The sequence below is a fragment of the Coregonus clupeaformis genome, unplaced genomic scaffold, assembly GCF_020615455.1.
Source record: "Coregonus clupeaformis isolate EN_2021a unplaced genomic scaffold, ASM2061545v1 scaf1664, whole genome shotgun sequence".
NCBI lineage: Eukaryota > Metazoa > Chordata > Actinopteri > Salmoniformes > Salmonidae > Coregonus > Coregonus clupeaformis.
In genome coordinates, this window is record NW_025535118.1 from 5,387 (window position 1) to 26,741 (window position 21,355).

At 43.6% G+C, this 21,355-nt stretch overlaps 1 protein-coding gene and 1 long non-coding RNA gene across 6 annotated transcripts; both read left to right on the forward strand.

Annotated features, from left to right (window-relative positions):
* The first annotated feature begins 696 nt into the window (after window positions 1-696).
* LOC123487341 lies at window positions 697-5,052 on the forward strand. Its single transcript, XR_006659739.1, has 3 exons — window positions 697-774; window positions 4,876-4,944; window positions 5,039-5,052. It is a non-coding gene; the product is annotated as an uncharacterized LOC123487341 (long non-coding RNA).
* A 278-nt stretch (window positions 5,053-5,330) lies between these two features.
* On the forward strand, window positions 5,331-17,051 carry LOC121576317 (carcinoembryonic antigen-related cell adhesion molecule 1-like). 5 transcript variants are annotated; one of them, XM_045218558.1, is made up of 8 exons: window positions 5,331-5,405; window positions 6,117-6,196; window positions 13,704-13,781; window positions 14,266-14,514; window positions 14,668-15,006; window positions 15,135-15,471; window positions 15,602-15,656; window positions 15,855-17,051. In XM_045218558.1, the coding sequence occupies exons 3-8, from the start codon at window positions 13,727-13,729 to the stop codon at window positions 16,080-16,082; spliced, it is 1,263 nt and encodes a 420-aa protein (XP_045074493.1). In that variant the 5' UTR covers window positions 5,331-5,405; window positions 6,117-6,196; window positions 13,704-13,726; the 3' UTR covers window positions 16,083-17,051. The 5 variants fall into 5 exon arrangements, with proteins under 5 accessions (XP_045074493.1, XP_045074495.1, XP_045074494.1 ...); XM_045218560.1 differs by having other exon boundaries at window positions 14,326-14,514; XM_045218559.1 differs by lacking the exons at window positions 5,331-5,405; window positions 6,117-6,196 and adding an exon at window positions 6,426-6,485.
* The last annotated feature ends 4,304 nt before the right edge of the window (window positions 17,052-21,355 follow it).

Consider the following 21,355-nt stretch of genomic DNA (forward strand, 5'->3'; position numbering starts at 1 on the left):
ATTTCAGATGTGTCCATGTAAACAGGATTATTAGAGAAATTGTTCCTCTTTCATAGTATGTCAACGTTTAAATCAAACTCTCTTATATTAATTGACTATTCATAATAATCATATTATTCTGCGCATGTAACCGTACTCAATGATGGTAAAACTTGGAGAAATTATTGTATTAGGTGGGTTAAAATCTTTCTAAAAAGTTACACAGGGTTGACGGAGGGACTTGTCAAAATGCAGAATTATTTTTAATTTAGCAAGTCTTTATTCATATAAAAATCGGATCAATCGAATTCTCCATGTGTTCTGTTTTAATGGGCACTTTATTTAATATAACAGAGATTTTATAATAATAATAATAATAATATGCCATTTAGCAGACGCTTTTATCCAAAGCGAATTACAGTCATGTGTGCATACATTTTTACGTATGGGTGGTCCCGGGGATCAGAACCCACTACCCTAGCGTTACAAAGCGCCATGCTCCTACCAATTGAGCTACAGAGGACCACATTTAAAATGTTATATTGGTGCACAATTTTACTGAACAAATATAAAAGGGACGTAAAGACATTCATTTCATGGAACGACCCATCTGTTTATGGGCCCATGTTTGCAAACCTAACAATTCAATGTCTTTGTTTCACAGGGGACAGCCTAATAGTTGCTCTCTCAGTGGGGAGGAGCTTATCATCTGGGAGCCTCAACAACATCATGATGCTCACAAGACAGAGAAAAGTCTATCCGGATCAGAACACCTCAAGAAACACCAGCAGAGAGGTATAGGAAAGAAACTTGATCATTGCTGCTCTCAGTGTGGGAATAGTTTCAATGCATCTAAAACCTTAAAATCTCATCAGAGAATTCATACGGGAGAGGCCTTACCCCTTCTTTGATTGTGGGAAATGCTTCAATCAATCAGGAACCCTGACTACACACCAGCACATACACACAGAAGAGAAGCCTTATAGCTGTGATCAGTGTGGGAAGAGCTTTAATAATTCAGGAGCCCTGATTAGACACCAACGCATACACACAGGAGAGAAGCCTTATAGCTGTGATCAGTGTGGGAAGAGCTCAGTCAATCAGGATCCCTGATTATACACCAACGCATACACACAGGAGAGAAGCCTTGACAGCTGTGATCAGTGTGGGAAGAGTTAGTTTTGCTCAAGATTTCACCCTGACTACACACCAGCTCACACACACTGGAGAGAAACCTTACTCCTGTCTATGTGGAAAGAGCTTTGCTCATTCAGGGTCACTGGAAAATCACCAGAAAGAACAAACATGTCATCCTTTATCTCCCTCCTCTCCGGCACCGGTTCCATATCCCTAAATAATGTTTCAATAGAAAACATTGTGAAGAGTCATCCATCTCCCATTCTCTAACAGTATACTAAGTCTGAATACCATGATAACCTGTGTAGCATAATGTCAAGCTCTGGATCCATATCGATCATTCGTCTCGGAGTAGGAGTGCTGTGTTTGTTGTGGGGTGGGGGTGTTCAGAGCTGTATCTTATTTCATTAACTCCTGTTATCCATTAATTACTTGTATCATGTATAATAATGTTTCAACAGTACGAGTTGTGTATTCTTGTATTCAATAGATCAATAAATTAGATCCATTATCTGCTTAACAACGTCTGCTTATCACATTACAGTGGCTTGCGAAAGTATTCACCCCCCTTGGCATGCTTCCTATTTTGTTGCCTTACAACCTGGTATTAAAATTGATTTTGGGGGTGTTTGTATCATTTGATTTACACAACATGCCTACCACTTTGAAGATGCAAAATATGTTTTATTGTGAAACAAACAAGACAAACTGAAAACTTGAGTTTTCATAACTATTCACCCCCCAATGTCAATACTTTGTATAGCCACCTTTTGCAGCAATTACAGCTGCAAGTATCTTTGGGTATGTCTCTATAAGCTTGGCACATCTAGCCACTGGGATTTTTGCCCATTCTTCAAGGCAAAACTGCTCCAGCTCCTTCAAGTTGGATGGGTTCCGCTGGTGTACAGAAATCTTTAAGTCATACCACAGATTCTCAATTGGATTGAGGTCTAGGCCATTCCAAGACATTTAAATGTTTCCCCTTAAACCACTCAAGTGTTGCTTTAACAGTATGCTTAGGTCATTGTCCTGCTGGAGGGTGAACCTCTGTTCAGTCTCAAATCTCTGGAAGACTGAAACATGCTTCTTGGGGTAATAAGAGCTGTTGGGTTTGCGCCAGACATAGCGTTTTCCTTCATAGCCAAATAGGTCAATTTTAGTCTCATCTGACCAGAGTACCTTCTTCCATATGTTTGGGGAGTCTCTCACATGCCTTTTGGCGAACACCAAACTTGTTTGCTTATTCTTTCTTTAAGCAATGGCTTTTTTTGGCCACTCTTCCGTAAAGCCCAGCTCTGTGGAGTGTACGGCTTAAAGTGGTCCTATGAACAGATACTCCAATCTCCGCTGTGGAGCTTTGCAGCTCCTTCCAGGGTTATCTTTGGTCTCTTTGTTGCCTCTCTAATTAATGCCCTCCTTGCCTGGTCCGTGAGTTTTGGTGGGCGGCCCTCTCTTGGCAGGTTTGTTGTGGTGCCATATTCTTTCCATTTCTTAATAATGTATTTAATGGTGCTCCGTGGGATGTTCAAAGTTTCAGATCTTTTTTTATAACCCAACCCTGATCTGTACTTCTCACAACTTTGTCCCTGACTTGTTTGGAGAGCTCCTTGGTCTTCATGTTGCTGCTTGCTTGGTAGGTGCCCCTTGCTTATTGGTGTTGCAGACTCTGAGGCCTTTCAGAACAGGTGTATATACTGAGATCATGTGACAGATCATGTGACGCTTAGATTGCACACACGTGGTCCTCTGTAGCTCAATTGGTAGAACATGGCGCTTGTAACGCCAGGGTAGTGGGTTTGATCCCGGGACCACCCAGACGTAAAAATGTATTGCACACATGACTGTAAGTCGCTTTGGATAAAAGCGTCTGCTAAATGGCATATTATTATTATTATTATTATTATTATTATTATTTAACTAATTATGTGACTTCTGAAGGTAATTGGTTGCACCAGATCTTATTTAGGGGCGTGAATACATATGCACGCACCACTTTTTCGTTATTTATTTATTATAATTTTTTGTAACATTGTTTTTTTTAAATTTCATTTCACCAATTTGGACTATTTTGTGTATGTCCATTACATGAAATCCAAATAAAAATCTATTTAAATTGCAGGTTGTAATGCAACAAAATAGGAAAACGCCAAGGGGGGATGAATTATTTTGCAAGGCACTGTACTTTGTGTACAGTCGTAGTCAAAAGTTTTGAGAATGACACAAATATTAATTTTCACAAAGTCTGCTGCCTCAGTTTTTATGATGGAAATGTGCATATACTCCAGAATGTTATGAAGAGTGATCAGATGAATTGTAAAGTCCCTCTTTGCCATGAAAATGTACTTAATCCCCCAAAAACATTTCCACTGCATTTCAGCCCTGCCACAAAAGGACCAGCTGACATGTCACTGATTCTCTCGTTAACACAGGTGAGAGTGTTGACGAGGACAAGGCTGGAGATCACTCTGTCATGCTGATTGAGTTAGAATAACAGACTGGAAGCTTTAAAAGGAGGGTGGTGCTTGAAATCATTGTTCTTCCTCTGTTAACCATGGTTACCTGCAAGGAAACACGTGCCGTCATCATTGCTTTGCAGAAAACGGGCTTCACAGGCAAGGATATTGCTGCTAGTAAGATTGCTCATAAATCAACCATTTATCGGCTCATCAAGAACTTCAAGGAGAGAGGTTCAATTGTTGTGAAGAAGGCTTCAGGGGCGCCCAAGAAAGTCCAGCAAGCGCCAGGACCGTCTCCTAACGTTGATTCAGCTGCGGGATCGGGTTACCACCAGTGCAGAGCCTGCTCAGGAATGGCAGCAGGCAGGTGTGAGTGCATCTGCACGCACAGTGAGGGCGAAGACTATTGGAGGATGGCCATGGTGTCAAGAAGGGCAGCGAGGAAGCAACTTTTCTCCAGGAAAACATCAGGGACAGACTGATATTCTGCAAAAGGTACAGGGATTGGACTGCTGAGGACTGGGGTAAAGTCATTTTCTCTGAATCTCCTTTCCGATTGTTTGGGGCATCCGGAAAAAAGGCTTGTCCGGAGAAGACAAGGTGAGCGCTACCATCAGTCCTGTGTCATGCCAACAGTAAAGCATCCTGAGACCATTCATGTGTGGGGTTGCTTCTCAGCCAAGGGAGTGGGCTCACCTAAGAACACAGCCATGAATAAAGAATGGACCAACACATCCTCCGAGAGCAACTTCTCCCAACCATCCAAGAACAGTTTGGTGACGAACAATGCCTTTTCCAGCATGATGGAGCACCTTGCCATAAGGGAAAAGTGATAACTAAGTGGCTCGGGGAACAAAACATCGACATTTTGGATCCATGGTCAGGAAACTCCCCAGACCTTAATCCCATTGAGAAGTTGTGGTCAATCCTCAAGAGGCAGTTGGACAAACAAAAACCCACAAATTCTGACAAACTCCAAGCATTGATTATGTAAGAATGGGCTGCCATCAGTCAGAATGTGGCCCAGAAGTTAATTGACAGCATGCCAGGGCGGATTGCAGAGGTCTTGAAAAAGAAGGGTCAACACTGCAAATATTGCCTCTTTGCATAAACTTAGTATAATTGTCAATAAAAGCCTTTGACACTTATGGAATGCTTGAAATTATACTTCAGTATACCATAGTAACATCTGACAAAAAGATCCCAAAACACTGAAGCAGCAAACTTTGTGAAGACCAATACCTGTGTCATTCTCAAAACGTTTGACCACGACTGTACACTTTTCTGTCATCCTCAACACCAGATGCTCCAAAGAAGCCCTCATCGTCAGTCAGTCCTTCTGGTGAAATAGTAGAGGGCAGTTTAGTTTTGTGTAAGTGCTGCATGATGTCATATCCATTTTTATAGTTCTGTAAAATGACTGATTTGACAGAAGTATTTTCTAACATGTATTAATGATCCTGCAGCAGTGTTTCCCTGGGTTCCTGTGGTGGGGCTGTCCTGACTGCTGGAGCTCTTCTAATCACCATCTACTGCACACCGAAGAGGTAAGTCTTCCACTAGTGGTCACTAGAGAGCAGAACTCACTCTGTCCCTCTTTACAGGAGATCTACAGGAGGGAGTGATGCCACAGCAGACACAGGTGATTCTATGACCACCTCCACACTGCTGACATCACAATACTGCATCACGACAGTCTCTTTCCTACTAGTTGTAAAAAGTATTATTATTACTTTGTAATCTCTCTCTACAGAGTGTCCCCCTGATCCTGAAATTGAAACGTACACAGCTCTGAACATGAGGACCAGATCCCCTGACTACTACACTCTGGCAGTCAGTCTCTTATAATGTATTCATTTGTGTGCTAATTAATTTGTGTGTGTGTGTGTGTGTGTGTGTGTGTGTGTGCGCAAGTCATGGGTAACTGCATACGTGGAGTGTGCATGAAAGTGGCCGTTGCAAAGCAATTGGGTGGATCAACACCAGTGGGTGTGTCGAAACATAACAGCTAATTGATGGCAGATAGTTACCACTCAAGACTGTTTTGCGTGGCTGCTTCCTGCTTCATTGTAGCGTTTTAGCTAAGCCAGTTAGGCAGGTTAGGATCATTAACGTGGAAGGTAATGAGAACCAACATAGCAGGTTAGGAGAATAAATGTAGCAGGTTAGGAGAATAAATGTAGCAGGTTAGGAGAATAAATGTAGCAGGTTAGGAGAATAAATGTAGCAGGTTAGGATAATCAATGTAGCAGGTTAGGAGAATAAATGTAGCAGGTTAGGAGAATTAACGTGGCAGGTTAGGATAACTAACTTAGCAGTTTAGTATAATGAGGTTGAGGTTAGGAAAAGGGCTTAGCTAAAATGCTACAAGGAAGCAGCAAGCAGCCACGCAAAACGGTCTTGGGTGGCAACCAATCTGCCAAATTAGCTGTTAGGTTTCAATACACCACTTGGGTTGAGCCTCCCACTTGTTTCGCAACGCCCACTTCCAGACACACTCCACGTATGCAGTTACCCATGACTCTGTGTGTCTCTTTCCAACAGAGAGTCCACCCGATCCTAACAGTGACACGTACACAGCTCTGAACATGAGGACCAGGTCACCATAGTATGACACTCTGGCAGTAAGTCCATTGTGATGTAGTGAGTGAGTGAGTGAGTGAATGAATGAGTGAGGGACAGAGGAATCTGACACTGGCCTGTAGCACCAAAGACTCTAGGAAACTTGAACATTGTGAGAATTTTGTGCACCTACATCTGGTACAAGAATGGAAAACGTCTTACCGACCCAAAGACTCTACCTGATAACTACCTGTACGATAACTACCTGTACCTAGACCCAGTCAGCAGTGAGATGCAGGCAGCTACTCCTGTGCTGTAGAAGGACCTGAATATCTCCACTCTCCTAGACAGGTGAGTCTACTGGAATCAGTTGACTGAGAACTGCAGTGGTCTGTGTAGAGATGGACTCAACGACTGTGGTATTACTTTATTTGACTCTCCCATTAGGGAGACTCGAGTCCTGGGTATGATATCTGTGTAGAGATGGACTCAATGACTGTGGTATTACTTTATTTGACTCTCCCATTAGGGAGACTTGAGTCCTGTGTATGACAACATCTGTGTAGCCTGGTGAAAGTAAACCCAGCACAGGACACAAAACTAATTTGGGGTTGTTTATTCTGTCAAAGCTTACATTTAAAAAAGGATGATGTAAGGTGGAAATCACCACAAGGTGAAGTCACCATGAAGTAAAGTTCAGTCTAAATCACCATCAAGTGAAATAAATCTGTTAGTAAAGTGCATAAAAACAATCTGAGTACAGATTAAATAAGTACAAAGTGAAATGCATAAACGGTAGTGGCTGTGCTTTCTACAACGAAAATACAAGAAAATACAAAGACCACAATGTTCACAGTTAGAATAGACTTTCCAATGTTTCAAATGTCTGAGTACAAGATGTCCATCAACAAAATGACGTTGTGCATGAAAAACTAAAATCCATTCTGTCATCAAATACAATATGAATATTTACAAACACACTGTCCACGTGATACCCTAAACCCACATGCAACAGTAGATCCTCATCTCACCCAGACCCCCATCTCTCCGACAACGTGGTTCTGAGAGCACTGGTATTCAGCTAGCAAGAAGCTAACATCCTCATGTCAATCTGAAATTATCAACAGGATAACATGACCATCTGGCATAAATATTACAAAACAAACTCTTATACATTGCAGATGATGCAAAATATGATATATTTCAGTACAACAGTAAGATTTTAAAAAAGTATTATTTACCTAAAGTAATACATCTAAAGTAACATTTGACCCATAATGGATTACAACAGCTCTTTAATGTAGTTGCTTGCTCTCACTCTTACACAATGTGCAGGCTCAATCCCATAACACCTTCTACACATTATTTACTGATCTCTTAAATGGATATCTAGTGGATAGAAATGAATACAGCAATGTGCATTTACCACCTGGCTACATCAGGCCAGGACCCCTACTGCAGCAAAGAGAGTGGACACAGGCGGACAGGATGATGTTCACTACACCGGCATCCACCACAGAAACCAGGAAGTGCCTGTCTTGCAAAATAGAGTCACATTGATGGTTGTTGTGTTGTTGAGATGCCAGTAGAGAGCGCTGTAGTACAGTACACTGGAAACACCAGGTTTTAGTGTAGCTGGTGGGACATACAGAACTACAGAGATACCATACATCTATTGTTACAGTCCAATTATGTTGTTGCATTTATTTTAAAGGATTTTAATATGGATCTTTACCAACTTTCATTCTAGTATAGTACGTGTGCTCCAAAAAGATTGTTTATAAGCACTTCAGTGACATGTTGTTTGTCAGGAAAAGGCATCATGGGTGCAGGAAGCCAGATCTGCATCACCTTCTTAGACCCTCAGTACATCTAGTTGGTGTCAACCACAGAACTCACAGTCTTCTGTTTCACACAGCCAGTATAATGTATCCTACCAAACTCCTCTCTTCACTCTGGAAGTACCTTTTACATTACCATTCTACCTTCTCTTGGTGATTTGTTCTGCAGAATGAACACCTTCCTAATATTGAGCTGCACCCCCCCATTTGCCCTCAGAACAGCCTCAATTCATCGGGCATGGACTCTATAAGGTGTCGAGCGTTCCACAGGGATGCTGGTCCATGTTTACTCAATGCTTACCACAGTTGTGTCAAGTTGGCTAGATGTCCTTTGGGTGGTGGACCATTATTGATACACAAGGGAAACTGTTGAGCGTGAAAAACCTAGTAGCGTTGCAGTTCTTGACACAAACCGGTGCGCCTGACACCTACTACCATACCCCTTTCAAAGGCGCTTAATAGGTATTTTGTCTTTCCCATTCACCCCCTCTGAATGGCACACATACACAGTCCATGTCTCAATGCTTAAACATTCTTCTTTAACCTGTCTCCTCCCCTTCATCTACATTGATTTGAAGTGGATTTAACAAGTGACATCAATAAGGGATCGTAGCTTTCACCTGAGCAGGTGTTCCTAATGTTTTGTATACTCAGTGTAGACTAATGTCTTAAAGAGGAAGTATAGTTCTGTATCAGCTACTTGTGTCCTGACCAATGTTCCCTCTAATGTTTTGGGGCACTAAGCAAATTTTAGGTCTTGTGAGCAGAAACTTGAACATTGTAAGAATTTTGTGCAACTCCCGGTACTCGTTTACAGTGAACACTGAGGCTTTACCCTTACAGTTTTAGACAGTAGCCAGTAGTGGCTATTTGAGCATAATGTAGGCCTAACAACAAAACCAATGGAGCCAATCCCATAACATATTTACATGGAAATAGCTTTTGATTTCTATGATATAGCCTACAGTATCCTATATGTGGTGTTCAATGCAGGCCTACATTGCATGAGAATTTAAAAAACGTTTTTTACCTTAAAGGCTTGACATTAATTAATGATTTTTTACTTGGTCTGTAACACCATGGGCTAAATAGGTGACTGTAAATTGCATTGTGTTGCATGATGCAAGAAACCACTATACAAAATAAAATGAAGTATTATTACCATACAGAGAATTAGACAACGTAGGCTACCCCTCTGCCTATTGGCGTATTTGCATAGTCAAGCCTGTCTCAATACAACACTGCCCCTTTAATTAAGACATAGGCTTTTTACCTAGCTGGCTTTTTAAAGACCTCTTGAAATGTAGCCTACATGTTTTGTGTTCTTGTAGGAAGCAGTAACATTGCTGACCTACAGTGGGGAGAACAAGTATTTGATACACTGACGATTTTGCAGGTTTTCCTACTTACAAAGCATGTAGAGGTCTGTAATTTTTATCATCGGTACACTTCAACTGTAGAGAGACGGAATCTAAAACAAAAATCCAGAAAATCACATTTGTATGATTTTAAGTAATGAATTTGCATTTTATTGCATGACACAAGTATTTGATCACCTACCAACCAGTAAGAATTCCGGCTCTCACAGACCTGTTAGTTTTTCTTTAAGAAGCCCTCCTGTTCTCCACTCATTACCTGTATTAACTGCACCTGTTTGAACTCGTTACCTGTATAAAAGACACCTGTCCACACACTCAATCAAACAGACTCCAACCTCTCCACAATGGCCAAGACCAGAGAGCTGTGTAAGGACATCAGGGATGTAATTGTAGACCTACACAAGGCTGGGATGGGCTACAGGACAATAGGCAAGCAGCTTGGTGAGAAGGCAACAACTGTTGGCGCAATTATTAGAAAATGGAAGAAGTTCAAGATGACGGTCAATCACCCTCGGTCTGGGGCTCCATGCAAGATCTCACCTCGTGGGGCATCAATGATCATGAGGAAGGTGAGGGATCAGCCCAGAACTACACGGCAGGACCTGGTCAATGACCTGAAGAGAACTGGGACCACAGTCTCAAAGAAAACCATTAGTAACACACTACGCCGTCATGGATTAAAATCCTGCAGCGCTACGCAAGGTCCCCCTGCTCAAGCCAGCGCATGTCCAGGCCCGTCTGAAGTTTGCCAATGACCATCTGGATTATCCAGAAGGGGAATGGGAGAAGGGCATGTGGTCTGATGAGACAAAAATAGAGCTTTTTGGTCTAAACTCCACACGCCGTGTTTGGAGGAAGAAGGAGGATGAGTACAACCCCAAGAACACCATCCCAACCGTGAAGCATGGAGGTGGAAACATCATTCTTTGGGGATGCTTTTCTGCAAAGGGGACAGGACGACTGCAACGTATTGAGGGGAGGATGGATGGGGCCATGTATCGTGAGATCTTGGCCAACAACCTCCTTCCCTCAGTAAGAGCATTGAAGATGGGTCGTGGCTGGGTCTTCCAGCATGACAATGACCCGAAACACACAGCCAGGGCAACTAAGGAGTGGCTCCGTAAGAAGCATCTCAAGGTCCTGGAGTGGCCTAGCCAGTCTCCAGACCTGAACCCAATAGAAAATCTTTGGAGGGAGCTGAAAGTCCGTATTGCCCAGCGACAGCCCCGAAACCTGAAGGATATGGAGAAGGTCTGTATGGAGGAGTGGGCCAAAATCCCTGCTGCAGTGTGTGCAAACCTGGTCAAGACCTACAGGAAACGTATGATCTCTGTAATTGAAAACAAAGGTTTCTGTACCAAATATTAAGTTCTGCTTTTCTGATGTATCAAATACTTATGTCATGCAATAAAATGCAAATTAATGACTTAAAAATGATACAATGTGATTTTCTGGATTTTTGTTTTAGATTCCGTCTCTCACAGTTGAAGTGTACCTATGATAAAAATTACAGACCTCTACATGCTTTGTAAGTAGGAAAACCTGCAAAATCGGCAGTGTATCAAATACTTGTTCTCCCCCACTGTATATACGGCCTCCATCTTGTGACCGTAGAGTACATGTAGGTATATACGGCCTGCATCTTGTGACCGTAGAGTACATGTAGGTATATACGGCCTCCATCTTGTGACCATAGAGTACCTGGAGGTATATACGGCCTCCATCTTGTGACCGTAGAGTACCTGTAGGTATATACAGCCTGCATCTTGTGACAGTAGAGTACCTGTAGGTATATACGGCCTGCATCTTGTGACCGTAGAGTACCTGTAGGTATATACGGCCTGCATCTTGTGACCATAGAGTACCTGGAGGTATATACGTCTCCATCTTGTGACCGTAGAGTACATGTAGGTATATACGGCCTGCATCTTGTGACCGTAGAGTACCTGTAGGTATATACGGCCTGCATCTGTGACCGTAGAGTCCCTGTAGGTATATACGGCCTCCATCTTGTGACCGTAGAGTACATGTAGGTATATACGGCCTCCATCTTGTGACCGTAGAGTACCTGTAGGTATATACGGCCTGCATCTGTGACCGTAGAGTCCCTGTAGGTATATACGGCCTCCATCTTGTGACCGTAGAGTACATGTAGGTATATACGGCCTCCATCTTGTGACCGTAGAGTACCTGTAGGTATATACAGCCTGCATCTTGTGACCGTAGAGTACCTGTAGGTATATACGGCCTGCATCTTGTGACCGTAGAGTACCTGTAGGTATATACGGCCTGCATCTTGTGACCGTAGAGTACCTGGAGGTATATACGTCTCCATCTTGTGACCGTAGAGTACATGTAGGTATATACGGCCTGCATCTTGTGACCGTAGAGTACCTGTAGGTATATACGGCCTGCATCTGTGACCGTAGAGTCCCTGTAGGTATATACGGCCTCCATCTTGTGACCGTAGAGTACATGTAGGTATATACGGCCTCCATCTTGTGACCGTAGAGTACCTGTAGGTATATACAGCCTGCATCTTGTGACCGTAGAGTACCTGTAGGTATATACGGCCTGCATCTTGTGACCGTAGAGTACCTGTAGGTATATACGGCCTGCATCTTGTGACCGTAGAGTACCTGGAGGTATATACGGCCTCCATCTTGTGACCTTAGAGTACCTGTAGGTATATACGGCCTCCATCTTGTGACCGTAGAGTACATGTAGGTATATACGGCCTCCATCTTGTGACCGTAGAGTACCTGTAGGTATACACAGCCTCCATATTGAGATTCGTAGAGTACCTGTAGGTATATACGGCCTCCATCTTGTGACCGTAGAGTACATGTAGGTATATACGGCCTCCATCTTGTGACCGTAGAGTACATGTAGGTATATACGGCCTCCATCTTGTGACCGTAGAGTACATGTAGGTATATACGGCAGCTCCAAATCAGAGGGATAGGTAGGAGCAAGTCCATGTAATGCTTTGGAGGTTAGCAGTAAAACACTGAAATCAGTCCTAGCCTTAACAGGAAGCCGCTGTAGAGAGGCTAGCACTGGAGTAATATGATCACATTTTTGGGTTCTGGTCAAGATTCTAGTAGCCGTATTTAGCACTAGCTGAAGTTTATTTAGAGCTTTATCCGAGTAGGCGGAGAGTAGAGCATTTCAGTAGTCTAATCTTGAAGTGACAAAAGCATGGATTAGCCTTTCTCCATTTTTGGACAAAGCGTTGTTATGAAGATGGAAAAAAGCTGCTCTTGAAAAATTTTTGTCAAAAGAGAGGTCCTTCAGTTTTATTTGAGACGACTGTACGACTGTACAACTGTGGTCCTCTGTAGCTCAGCTGGTAGAGCACGGCGCTTGTAGCAAGGTAGTGGGTTCGATCCCGGGACCACCCATACACAAAAATGTATGCACGCATGACTGTAAGTCGCTTTGGATAAAAGCGTCTGCTAAATGGCATATTATATTATTATTACAACCATCGAGATTAATTGTCATATCCAACAGCAGATATCCATTGATTTCTCAGAGGACAAACCATCCACAAAGACAAACTGATGAGATAAGATTTAAACCAGGCAATATCCAGGCAAATATCTCCAACATGTGGGCCCATATGATGCTTCACACTGAGTCATATGTGCCAGCAAACAGCCGGATCTGGACCTTATAACATTTTCCAGCACTGAGCCATATGTGCCACCTAACAGCCAGATCTGGCCCACAGTAATTTGCTTTGTTAACTGAAAGAGAGAATGGTTTTTATTATACAATTTCAAAACATTATAGGATATCAGTGGCAGTGAGGCTGAATTATTTGATACAATTTACACGTTTCATATATGGAGAAAACACAAACGAAAAAATGTAAATGTAAATACACATTGATTAAAAAAAAACTGGTGTTAAGATATGTAGGCCTCTGTGACAGTGACAATAGTTGTATTCTTGCGTCATGTATACGTCTTAATGAGGAAGGAAATTACAGCCCTGACCACTTATGTGTCAACCATAAACTCACTGCCAGTAAGTTGTCTTACAAAACCACTCCCCTTCACTCTGTAAGTACACTCAAAGATATCATATAATATTGTGTTTGATAGTATGTTTTTGTCATGAACCATGTTCTTCTGGGTAATGATATTGATAGGGACCCTTGTATCAAAGCTATAGTCAGGGTTATAATATTAAAACAGATTTGAAGCAATACATGAATCATTATGTGTATACAGTGCTACAGACAGGTCTGTTCAATAAGTGACTGTTGTTCACCCCTTAATTGATGTGTAGGGTGTAGTAATTCACCAGCTATATAGTGAGTTGTTGTTTATGTTTCTAAGACTGCAGGGTGGGAGATGCAACAATGGCCTTGAGAACAGCAGGATGTGTGTTGGTGGTCTTTCTCTGGTATGTGGAAGGTATGGGCTCATTCATCTTACACTCTTTCTCTAGATTGTTTGATGAACATACAATTCTAAAATGTCATAAAACAATTCAGAAAAACATGCTTAAAGGGATAGTTCACCTAAATTACATATTGGTTTTCTTACCCTTTAAGCAGTATATGGACAAGGAATGACAGCAATCCATTCTTTCGTTTTGTTTACCTGGCCACTGTTTCCAGAAAAGTTTTAGCATTTGTGGGAAAAATCCGATGCTATTCAATAGTACCAATATTATCATACTTCGCTTTTCATGTCCAAATCATCCTAAAGTATTTAGAAATGATTATGTAGCTTATGGAAGTTATTTGTAGATGAGGAAACCAATATGTCATTTTGTAATTTAGTTGAAATATCCCTTTAAGTATGAATGCCATAGACTCCGCTTCATTATAAATAGTTGTCTCTCACACTTCACTGAGTGATGCTCATCAAAGGTTTCCATTCACACGCAACTCAGCAACTACGGCAACAAAGTGTGAAGAAAAAAGCCAAGTTATGGTGTCTCCCACCAACGCAGAGAAGGGACAGGAGGTGACACTGACCTGTAGCACCACCAGTGACAACCCCAACCCCACCTACATCTGGTACAGGAACGGACAACGTCTAGATGAAGCCACCTCCAAACAACACTCTGTCAAGATTTACTATTCAGACAGCTACTCCTGTGCTGTCAAAGGCTGTGAGGCTCTCTGCTCTCCTGCAGTGTGTAAGTCTGAATACAACTACCGTTTTTTTAAACGTTTGCAAAGATTATGGCGATTATTACTAAAATTTTATTTTTCAGTCCTGAATCAGCTGATTTAACAATAATTGAATACATTTATTGAAAAAATTAATGAATGGGCCTCCGCTGTTTTAGGTGTTCTGGATCAGAACTGTTTCAACGTGACTTACACCCTTCAGAGTATCTGTGCTATGAAGGGCTCAACAGTGGAACTGCCCTGCACATATCAACATCCAAGTAATCATATAGTCTCAGAAGCTAACTGGTATATCCAAGAGAAACGTGATGAAGGGCTTAAAATCCTGACCTCAGAGTGTGCAGATCCTGTGGTGTTTGGTGTGGACAAAGAGAAAGATTGTACCCTGAGATTCAAAGACATGAGAGCGAGTGATTCAGCTGAGTACAAGTTCAGATTTAAAACACAGTTTTCAGAATGGGGGTACAGCTTCCCTGGAACAACTCTGACTGTCACAGGTAATATATCATATCTACTACTTCTATAACTACTAACACAGGTAATATTACACCAACAGTTTACGATATGGAGTCTTGGTCTATGGCACAGAGTACTGACAAAGTGATGTTTCTACACCTAATTTCAGGTCTGCAGGTGAAGGTGACTCCTGCCACAGAGAAAGGGATTCTGACACTGACCTGTAGCACCACCTGTACTCTGACTGACGACCCCAACCCCACCTACATCTGGTACAAGAACGGACAACGTCTCACCAACTCAAAGACCCAAGATAACTACCTCTCCCTAGACCCAGTCAGCAGTGAGGATGCAGGCAGATACTCCTGTACTATAGAAGGCTACAAGAATCTCCACTCTCCTGTATTGTCTGTGGGGGAACAATCGTCTTTGAAGGAAGCAGCTGTAGGAATCATAGTGGTTGTTCTGATTCTCATCCTCTGTCTCTCTGGCTTCATGTGGTTCAGGTGAGTGAGAGGAATTTACCCTTTTTTACATTTAGTTTTTTATCATTGATCTAAATATTGAACATGATTTTAATTTATTTATTAATTCATCCGTTCATTTGTTTATTAATTCCTTCATTCACAAAAACAGGAAGAAGGCCTCCATATCCACCTCTGACATAAGAGACACAGCAGAGCATGGACAGGTGAGTCTGTTGGAATCAGCTGACTGAGAATGGTATGTGTGTATCACCCTTAGCAGCGTTTCTATTTGTCAGGGATAGAGTATTTTGAACCTAACTTTCCTTTCCCCTGAACAACAGAAGTGGGCACTTTCTCTGCCAATGACTGTGGTATTCATTTATTTTTCAATCCTCATGTTGTCTGTCCTCTCTCTCCATCAGAGAGACTCTAGTCCAGTGTATGACAACGTCTCAGGCATGGCCATGGCTCCTAATGCAGCACAGAGAGCGGACACAGGCGAGCATGATGACGTTCACTACGCCAGTGTCCACCACAAAAAACAGGAAGTGCCTCAGCACTCCACCGTTCAACTGCCTCAGCCACAGAAACAGGACGAGGATGTCCAGTACGCTGCTGTGAAATTCAACCACCCCAGTGCTACTCAATAGACTGTCTTTCAGTCAGATTGATGGTTGTTGTGTTGAGATGCCAGTAGAAAGCACTGTAGTACAGTACACTGAAAACACCAGGTTTTAGTGTAGCTGGTGAGACATACAGAATACACAGAGAAACCATAAGCCTATTGTTATGGGCACAAAAATGCATTTCTTGTAAAGACCTTCACTGACGTGTTGTTAGGAAGAGGCATCATGAAGACAAGACGCCAGCTCTGCATCCCCATTTTAGCCCCTCAGTACATCTAGTTGGTGTCAACCACAGACATCACATTATTCTGTTTTCACAAAGCCAGTAATGTCTCCTACCAAACCTCTCTCTCTTCACCCTGTAACTTGATAACAGCTTATACTGAACCTTACCATTCTAATTAATTTGATTTTTTTGCAATATGAATGCTTGCATGTGAATAATATAGTAAAATGATGGAGTGTGGTTTCATATATTTTGTTTTGTTTAGCATTGCTGATTCCATATAAATGTTTTAATAAGGACTGTATTTCAAATATATATAATTGACTATGTAGAGGAGACCAGGATATGTTGTTGGCCTGGGTCCCAACACTCAATGTTATAGTCATGGTCCTTAGAATAAAACAGGTTTAAATCAATCGACAGAAACATGTGTCTTACAGTGCTACACATCTGTTATAATAAGTGCTTTTTCCTGCTTAATTGAAGTATCAGTTGTAGTTTTTCACCAGTTATAAAGTGTGTTTGTTGTCTATCTTTATGTTTCTAAGACTGCAGGGTGGGAGATGCAACAAAAGGCTTGAGAACAGAAGGAAGTGTGTTGGTGGTCTTTCTCTGGTCTGTGTCAGGTATCGTAGCGGGTGATTTTGGAAGGAGTCAGGCGCAGGAGGGTAAATCACAGAATTTATGGTTTATTCAGGAACACAGTGGTACGCAGCAATGCGTAAAACACTCCAGTGCGGTAAATACGGCGCACTGGAGAAAACAAGGCACACGGGTGAATGGCCATGTCCATCTCCACACCTGAGGTGGTGATGTGGTATCCGAGGAAGGAGAGGGACTGTTGGAAGAACAGACACTTTTCTGCCTTGGCATATAGGTAATTCTCCAACAGTCGGCCCAGCACTTTGCGATAACAGGGACACATGCTCGGCGCGCGTAGCGGAATACACCAGAATGTCATCAATGTAGACCACCACACCGTGACCCAGCATGTCCCGAAACACCTCGTTCACAAAGGACTGGAAGACTGAGGGAGCATTCATCCACCCGTACGGCATCACCAGGTATTCATAATGCCCCGAGGTTGTGCTGAATGCTGTCTTTCACTCCTCCCCTTCCCGAACACGCACCAGGTTGTACGCACTCCGGAGATCTAATTTCATGAAGAAGCGCGCTCCATGCATTGATTCGATAACAGAGGAGATGAGGGGTAGAGGATAACTATAGCGAATGGTTGTTTGATTAAGTGCCCGGTAATCAATGCAAGGGTGCAGACCTCCGTCTTTCTTCTTCATGAAAAATAAACTTGATGAGGCGGGCGAAGCGGAGGGATGGATGAACCCCTGGCGCAGGGACTCGGAGACGTATGTCTCCATAGCCTCCGCTTCAGCCTGCGACAAGGGATATACATGACTCCTGGGAGGCACAGCGTCTACCCGGAGGTTTATCGCGCAATTTGGAGAACGCGTGCGCCAAATCGAGGTATTCGGGGGGAATGCGCACGGTGGAGGTAGTGTCTGGTCTCCACCGTGCGCATTCGGAAACAGCTAGACACCTAACCTGACACTCTCATGACAACCCGGTGAGAACCCTCTGCGGCCATGAAAAGGTGGGGTCGCGTAGTGTGAGCCAGGGAAGACCCAACACAACAGGAAACTCAATAATATAGAAGGTGACTTGCTCCCTATGGGTCTCCTGCATAATCATTGTGACTGGTGCTGTAACTTCCCTAACAAACCCTGATCCTAATGGTCGACTGTCAAGTGCTTTGATGGGCAATGGAATGAGTAGGGGAACCAATGTAATATAGAGACTATTAGCTAAAGATCTGTCCATAAAGTTGCCAGCTGCGCCTGAATCGACCAGTGCCTTACACTGGGGAACTACCGAGTAATCAGGGAAGTTGACGTGTATGGTGTAGTGCACAGCAGAGGACTCTGAACGAGTGTGGGTTTGCACTACCTGGGGGAGAATGAGTGCCCTGCCTGCCACCTCCAGACCCGGAAGAACCCTGACGACAGCATAGAGCAGAATGTCCTCTCTTGCCACAGTCGTCCTCAGTTCTCCCTGATCGCTGCACCACCCAGCTCCATCGGAACGTAATCGGGGTTGAGGGGGGGTGAAACAGGCAGGCCTCTTCCAGGACATCCTTTTGAAGTTAGCAGGTTGTCCAACCGGATGGCCATGTCCACCAGCAGTTCTAAACTCCAGGGCAAAGTCCTGCGCGGTCCTCGTCCCCTGCCTCAGTTGGACCAGCCGCTCGCACGCCTCTCTTCCTTCGGGGGGGTGATCGAATACTGCCCAGAAGAGACGAGCAAACACCCCGTAGTTGTCCAACGTGTCTCCTCCTTCACTCCAGACCGCGTTGGCCCACTCCAGGGCTTTCCCCGAGAGGCAGGAGACGAGGGCGGACACCTTCTCCCGATCCGATGGAGCAGGGCTGATGGTCAAAAAATAGAGGTCCAGCTGCAGGAGGAAACCCTGGCAACGGGCCGCTGTCCTGTCGTTCTCCCTCGGTCGTGATAGGTGAATAGCTCTGGTCGCTGGGGTGTGGGTGGCTGGATCCGGTCGCTCAGCTGGTCCCGAAGGGTCGGGTCCTCTCCTCTCCAGGCGTTGGACGACCTGGAAAACCCGATCCATCGCTTCTCCCAAGCTGGCTAACATGTTGGAATGCTCCCGGACCCGCTCCACAACTCCAGGCATGTTCTCTGCTCCTGCTGACTCAACGATTCAGGTGTGTGATTCTGTAGCGGGTGATTTTGGATGGAGTCAGGGGCAGGAGGGTAAATCACAGAATATATGGTTTATTCAGGAACACAGCGGTACGCAGCAATGCATAAAACACTCCAGTGCGGTAAATACGGAGCACTGGAGAAAACTAGGCACACGGGTGAATATCCCGGCGATACAAAATACAAAGTAGCTCCACCACAATAACTAGAGGGAATACTTATACAGGTACTAATGAGGGGATATGAACCATGTGTGTGTAATAAACAAGACAAAACAAATGGAATGATGAGCTGAGGAGCGGCAGTGTCTAGATACCGGTGACGACGAACGCCGAATCCTGCCCGAACAAGTAGAGGAGGCAGCTTCGGCGGAGGTCGTGACCCGTATGGCCATATTCATAATCTTTCAGTAACCATTTTTCTCCTATTCTTTGCTATTCAATCTATATACTTTTTTAATTGTTACCAAAAAAATGACTGAATGTTTTTCTAGTGTGCATTGTTAATTTCTTTGTTCATATTTAGGAGCTGTTCTTCACACATGCACTTGTGATTTACATAACTCTCTGTGAAACAAACTGCGTCAGAGGGATCAGAGGGAGACTTGTCTGTGGTTGCTCTTCTCACTCAACTCCGCAACTACGCTAAACAAGTGTGGACAAACTCTACTGTCAGCGTGAGCCAACAGGTTTGGGCTTAATTTAATGTCATTGTGATGTGTGACTGTGTTGCAGTGGTACTGGGTGTGACTTACCCCACTCAGAGTATCTGTACCTTGAAGGGGTCAACAATGGACCTGTCCTGCTCTTACACATATCCCAGAGGTCATACAGTCATAAAAGCATCATGGTCCTATAGATGGTCCGGTGTGAAACCTGAGATGGTGGTCATTCAGAGTACAGTCGTGGTCAAAAGTTTTGAGAATGACACAAATACTAATTTTCACAAAGTCTGCTGCCTCAGTTTTGATGATGGCAATTTGCATATACTCCAGAATGTCATGAAGAGTGATCAGATGAATTGCAAAGTCCCTCTTTGCCATGAAAATGAACTTAATCCCCAAAAAACATTTCCACTGCATTTCAGCCCTGCCACAAAAGGACCAGCTGCCATCATGTCAGTGATTATCTCGTTAACACAGGTGAGAGTGTTGATGAGGACAAGGCTGGAGATCACTCTGTCATGCTGATTGAGTTAGAATAACAGACTGGAAGCTTTAAAAGGGTGGTGCTTGAAATCCTTGTTCTTCCTCTGTTAACCATGGTTACCTGCAAGGAAACACGTGCCGTCATCATTGCTTTGCACAAAAAGGGCTTCACAGGCAAGGATATTGCTGCTAGTAAGATTGCACCTAAATCAACCATTTATCGGATCATCAAGAACTTCAAGGAGAGAGGTTCAATTGTTGTGAAGAAGGCGTCAGGGCGCCCAAGAAAGTCCAGCAAGCGCCAGGACCGTCTCCTAAAGTTGATTCAGCTGCGGGATCGGGGCACCACCAGTGGAGAGCTTGCTCAGGAATGGCAGCAGGCAGGTGTGAGTGTATCTGCACGCACAGTGAGGCGAAGACTTTTGGAGGATGGCCTGGTGTCAAGAAGGGCAGCAAAGAAGCCACTTCTCTCCAGGACAAACATCAGGGACAGACTGATATTCTGCAAAAGGTACAGGGATTGGACTGCTGAAGACTGGGGTAAAGTCATTTTCTCTGATGAATCCACTTTCCGATTGTTTGGGGCATCCGGAAAACACTTTGTCCGGAGAAGACAAGGTGAGCGCTAACATCAGTCCTGTGTCATGCCAACAGTAAAGCATCTTGAGACCATTCATGTGTGGGGTTGCTTCTCAGCCAAGGGAGTGGGCTCACTCACAATTTTGCCTAAGAACACAGCCATGAATAAAGAATGGTACCAACACATCCTCCGAGAGCAACTTCTCCCAGCCATCCAAGAACAGTTTGGTGACGACCAATGCCTTTTCCAGCATGATGGAGAACCTTGCCATAAGGCAAAAGTGATAACTAAGTGGCTCGGGGAACAGAACATCGACATTTTGAGTCCATGGCCAGGAAACTCCCCAGACCTTAATCCCATTGAGAACATGTGGTCGATCCTCAAGAGGAGGATGGACAAACAAAAACCCACAAATTCTGACAAACTCCAAGCATTGATTATGCAAGAATGGGCTGCCATCAATCAGGATGTGGCCCAGAATTTAATTGACAGCATGCCAGGGCGGATTGCAGAGGTCTTGAAAAAGAAGGGTCAACACTGCAAATATTGACTCTTTGCATAACTTAATGTAATTGTCAATAAAAGCCTTTGACACTTATGGAATGCTTGTAA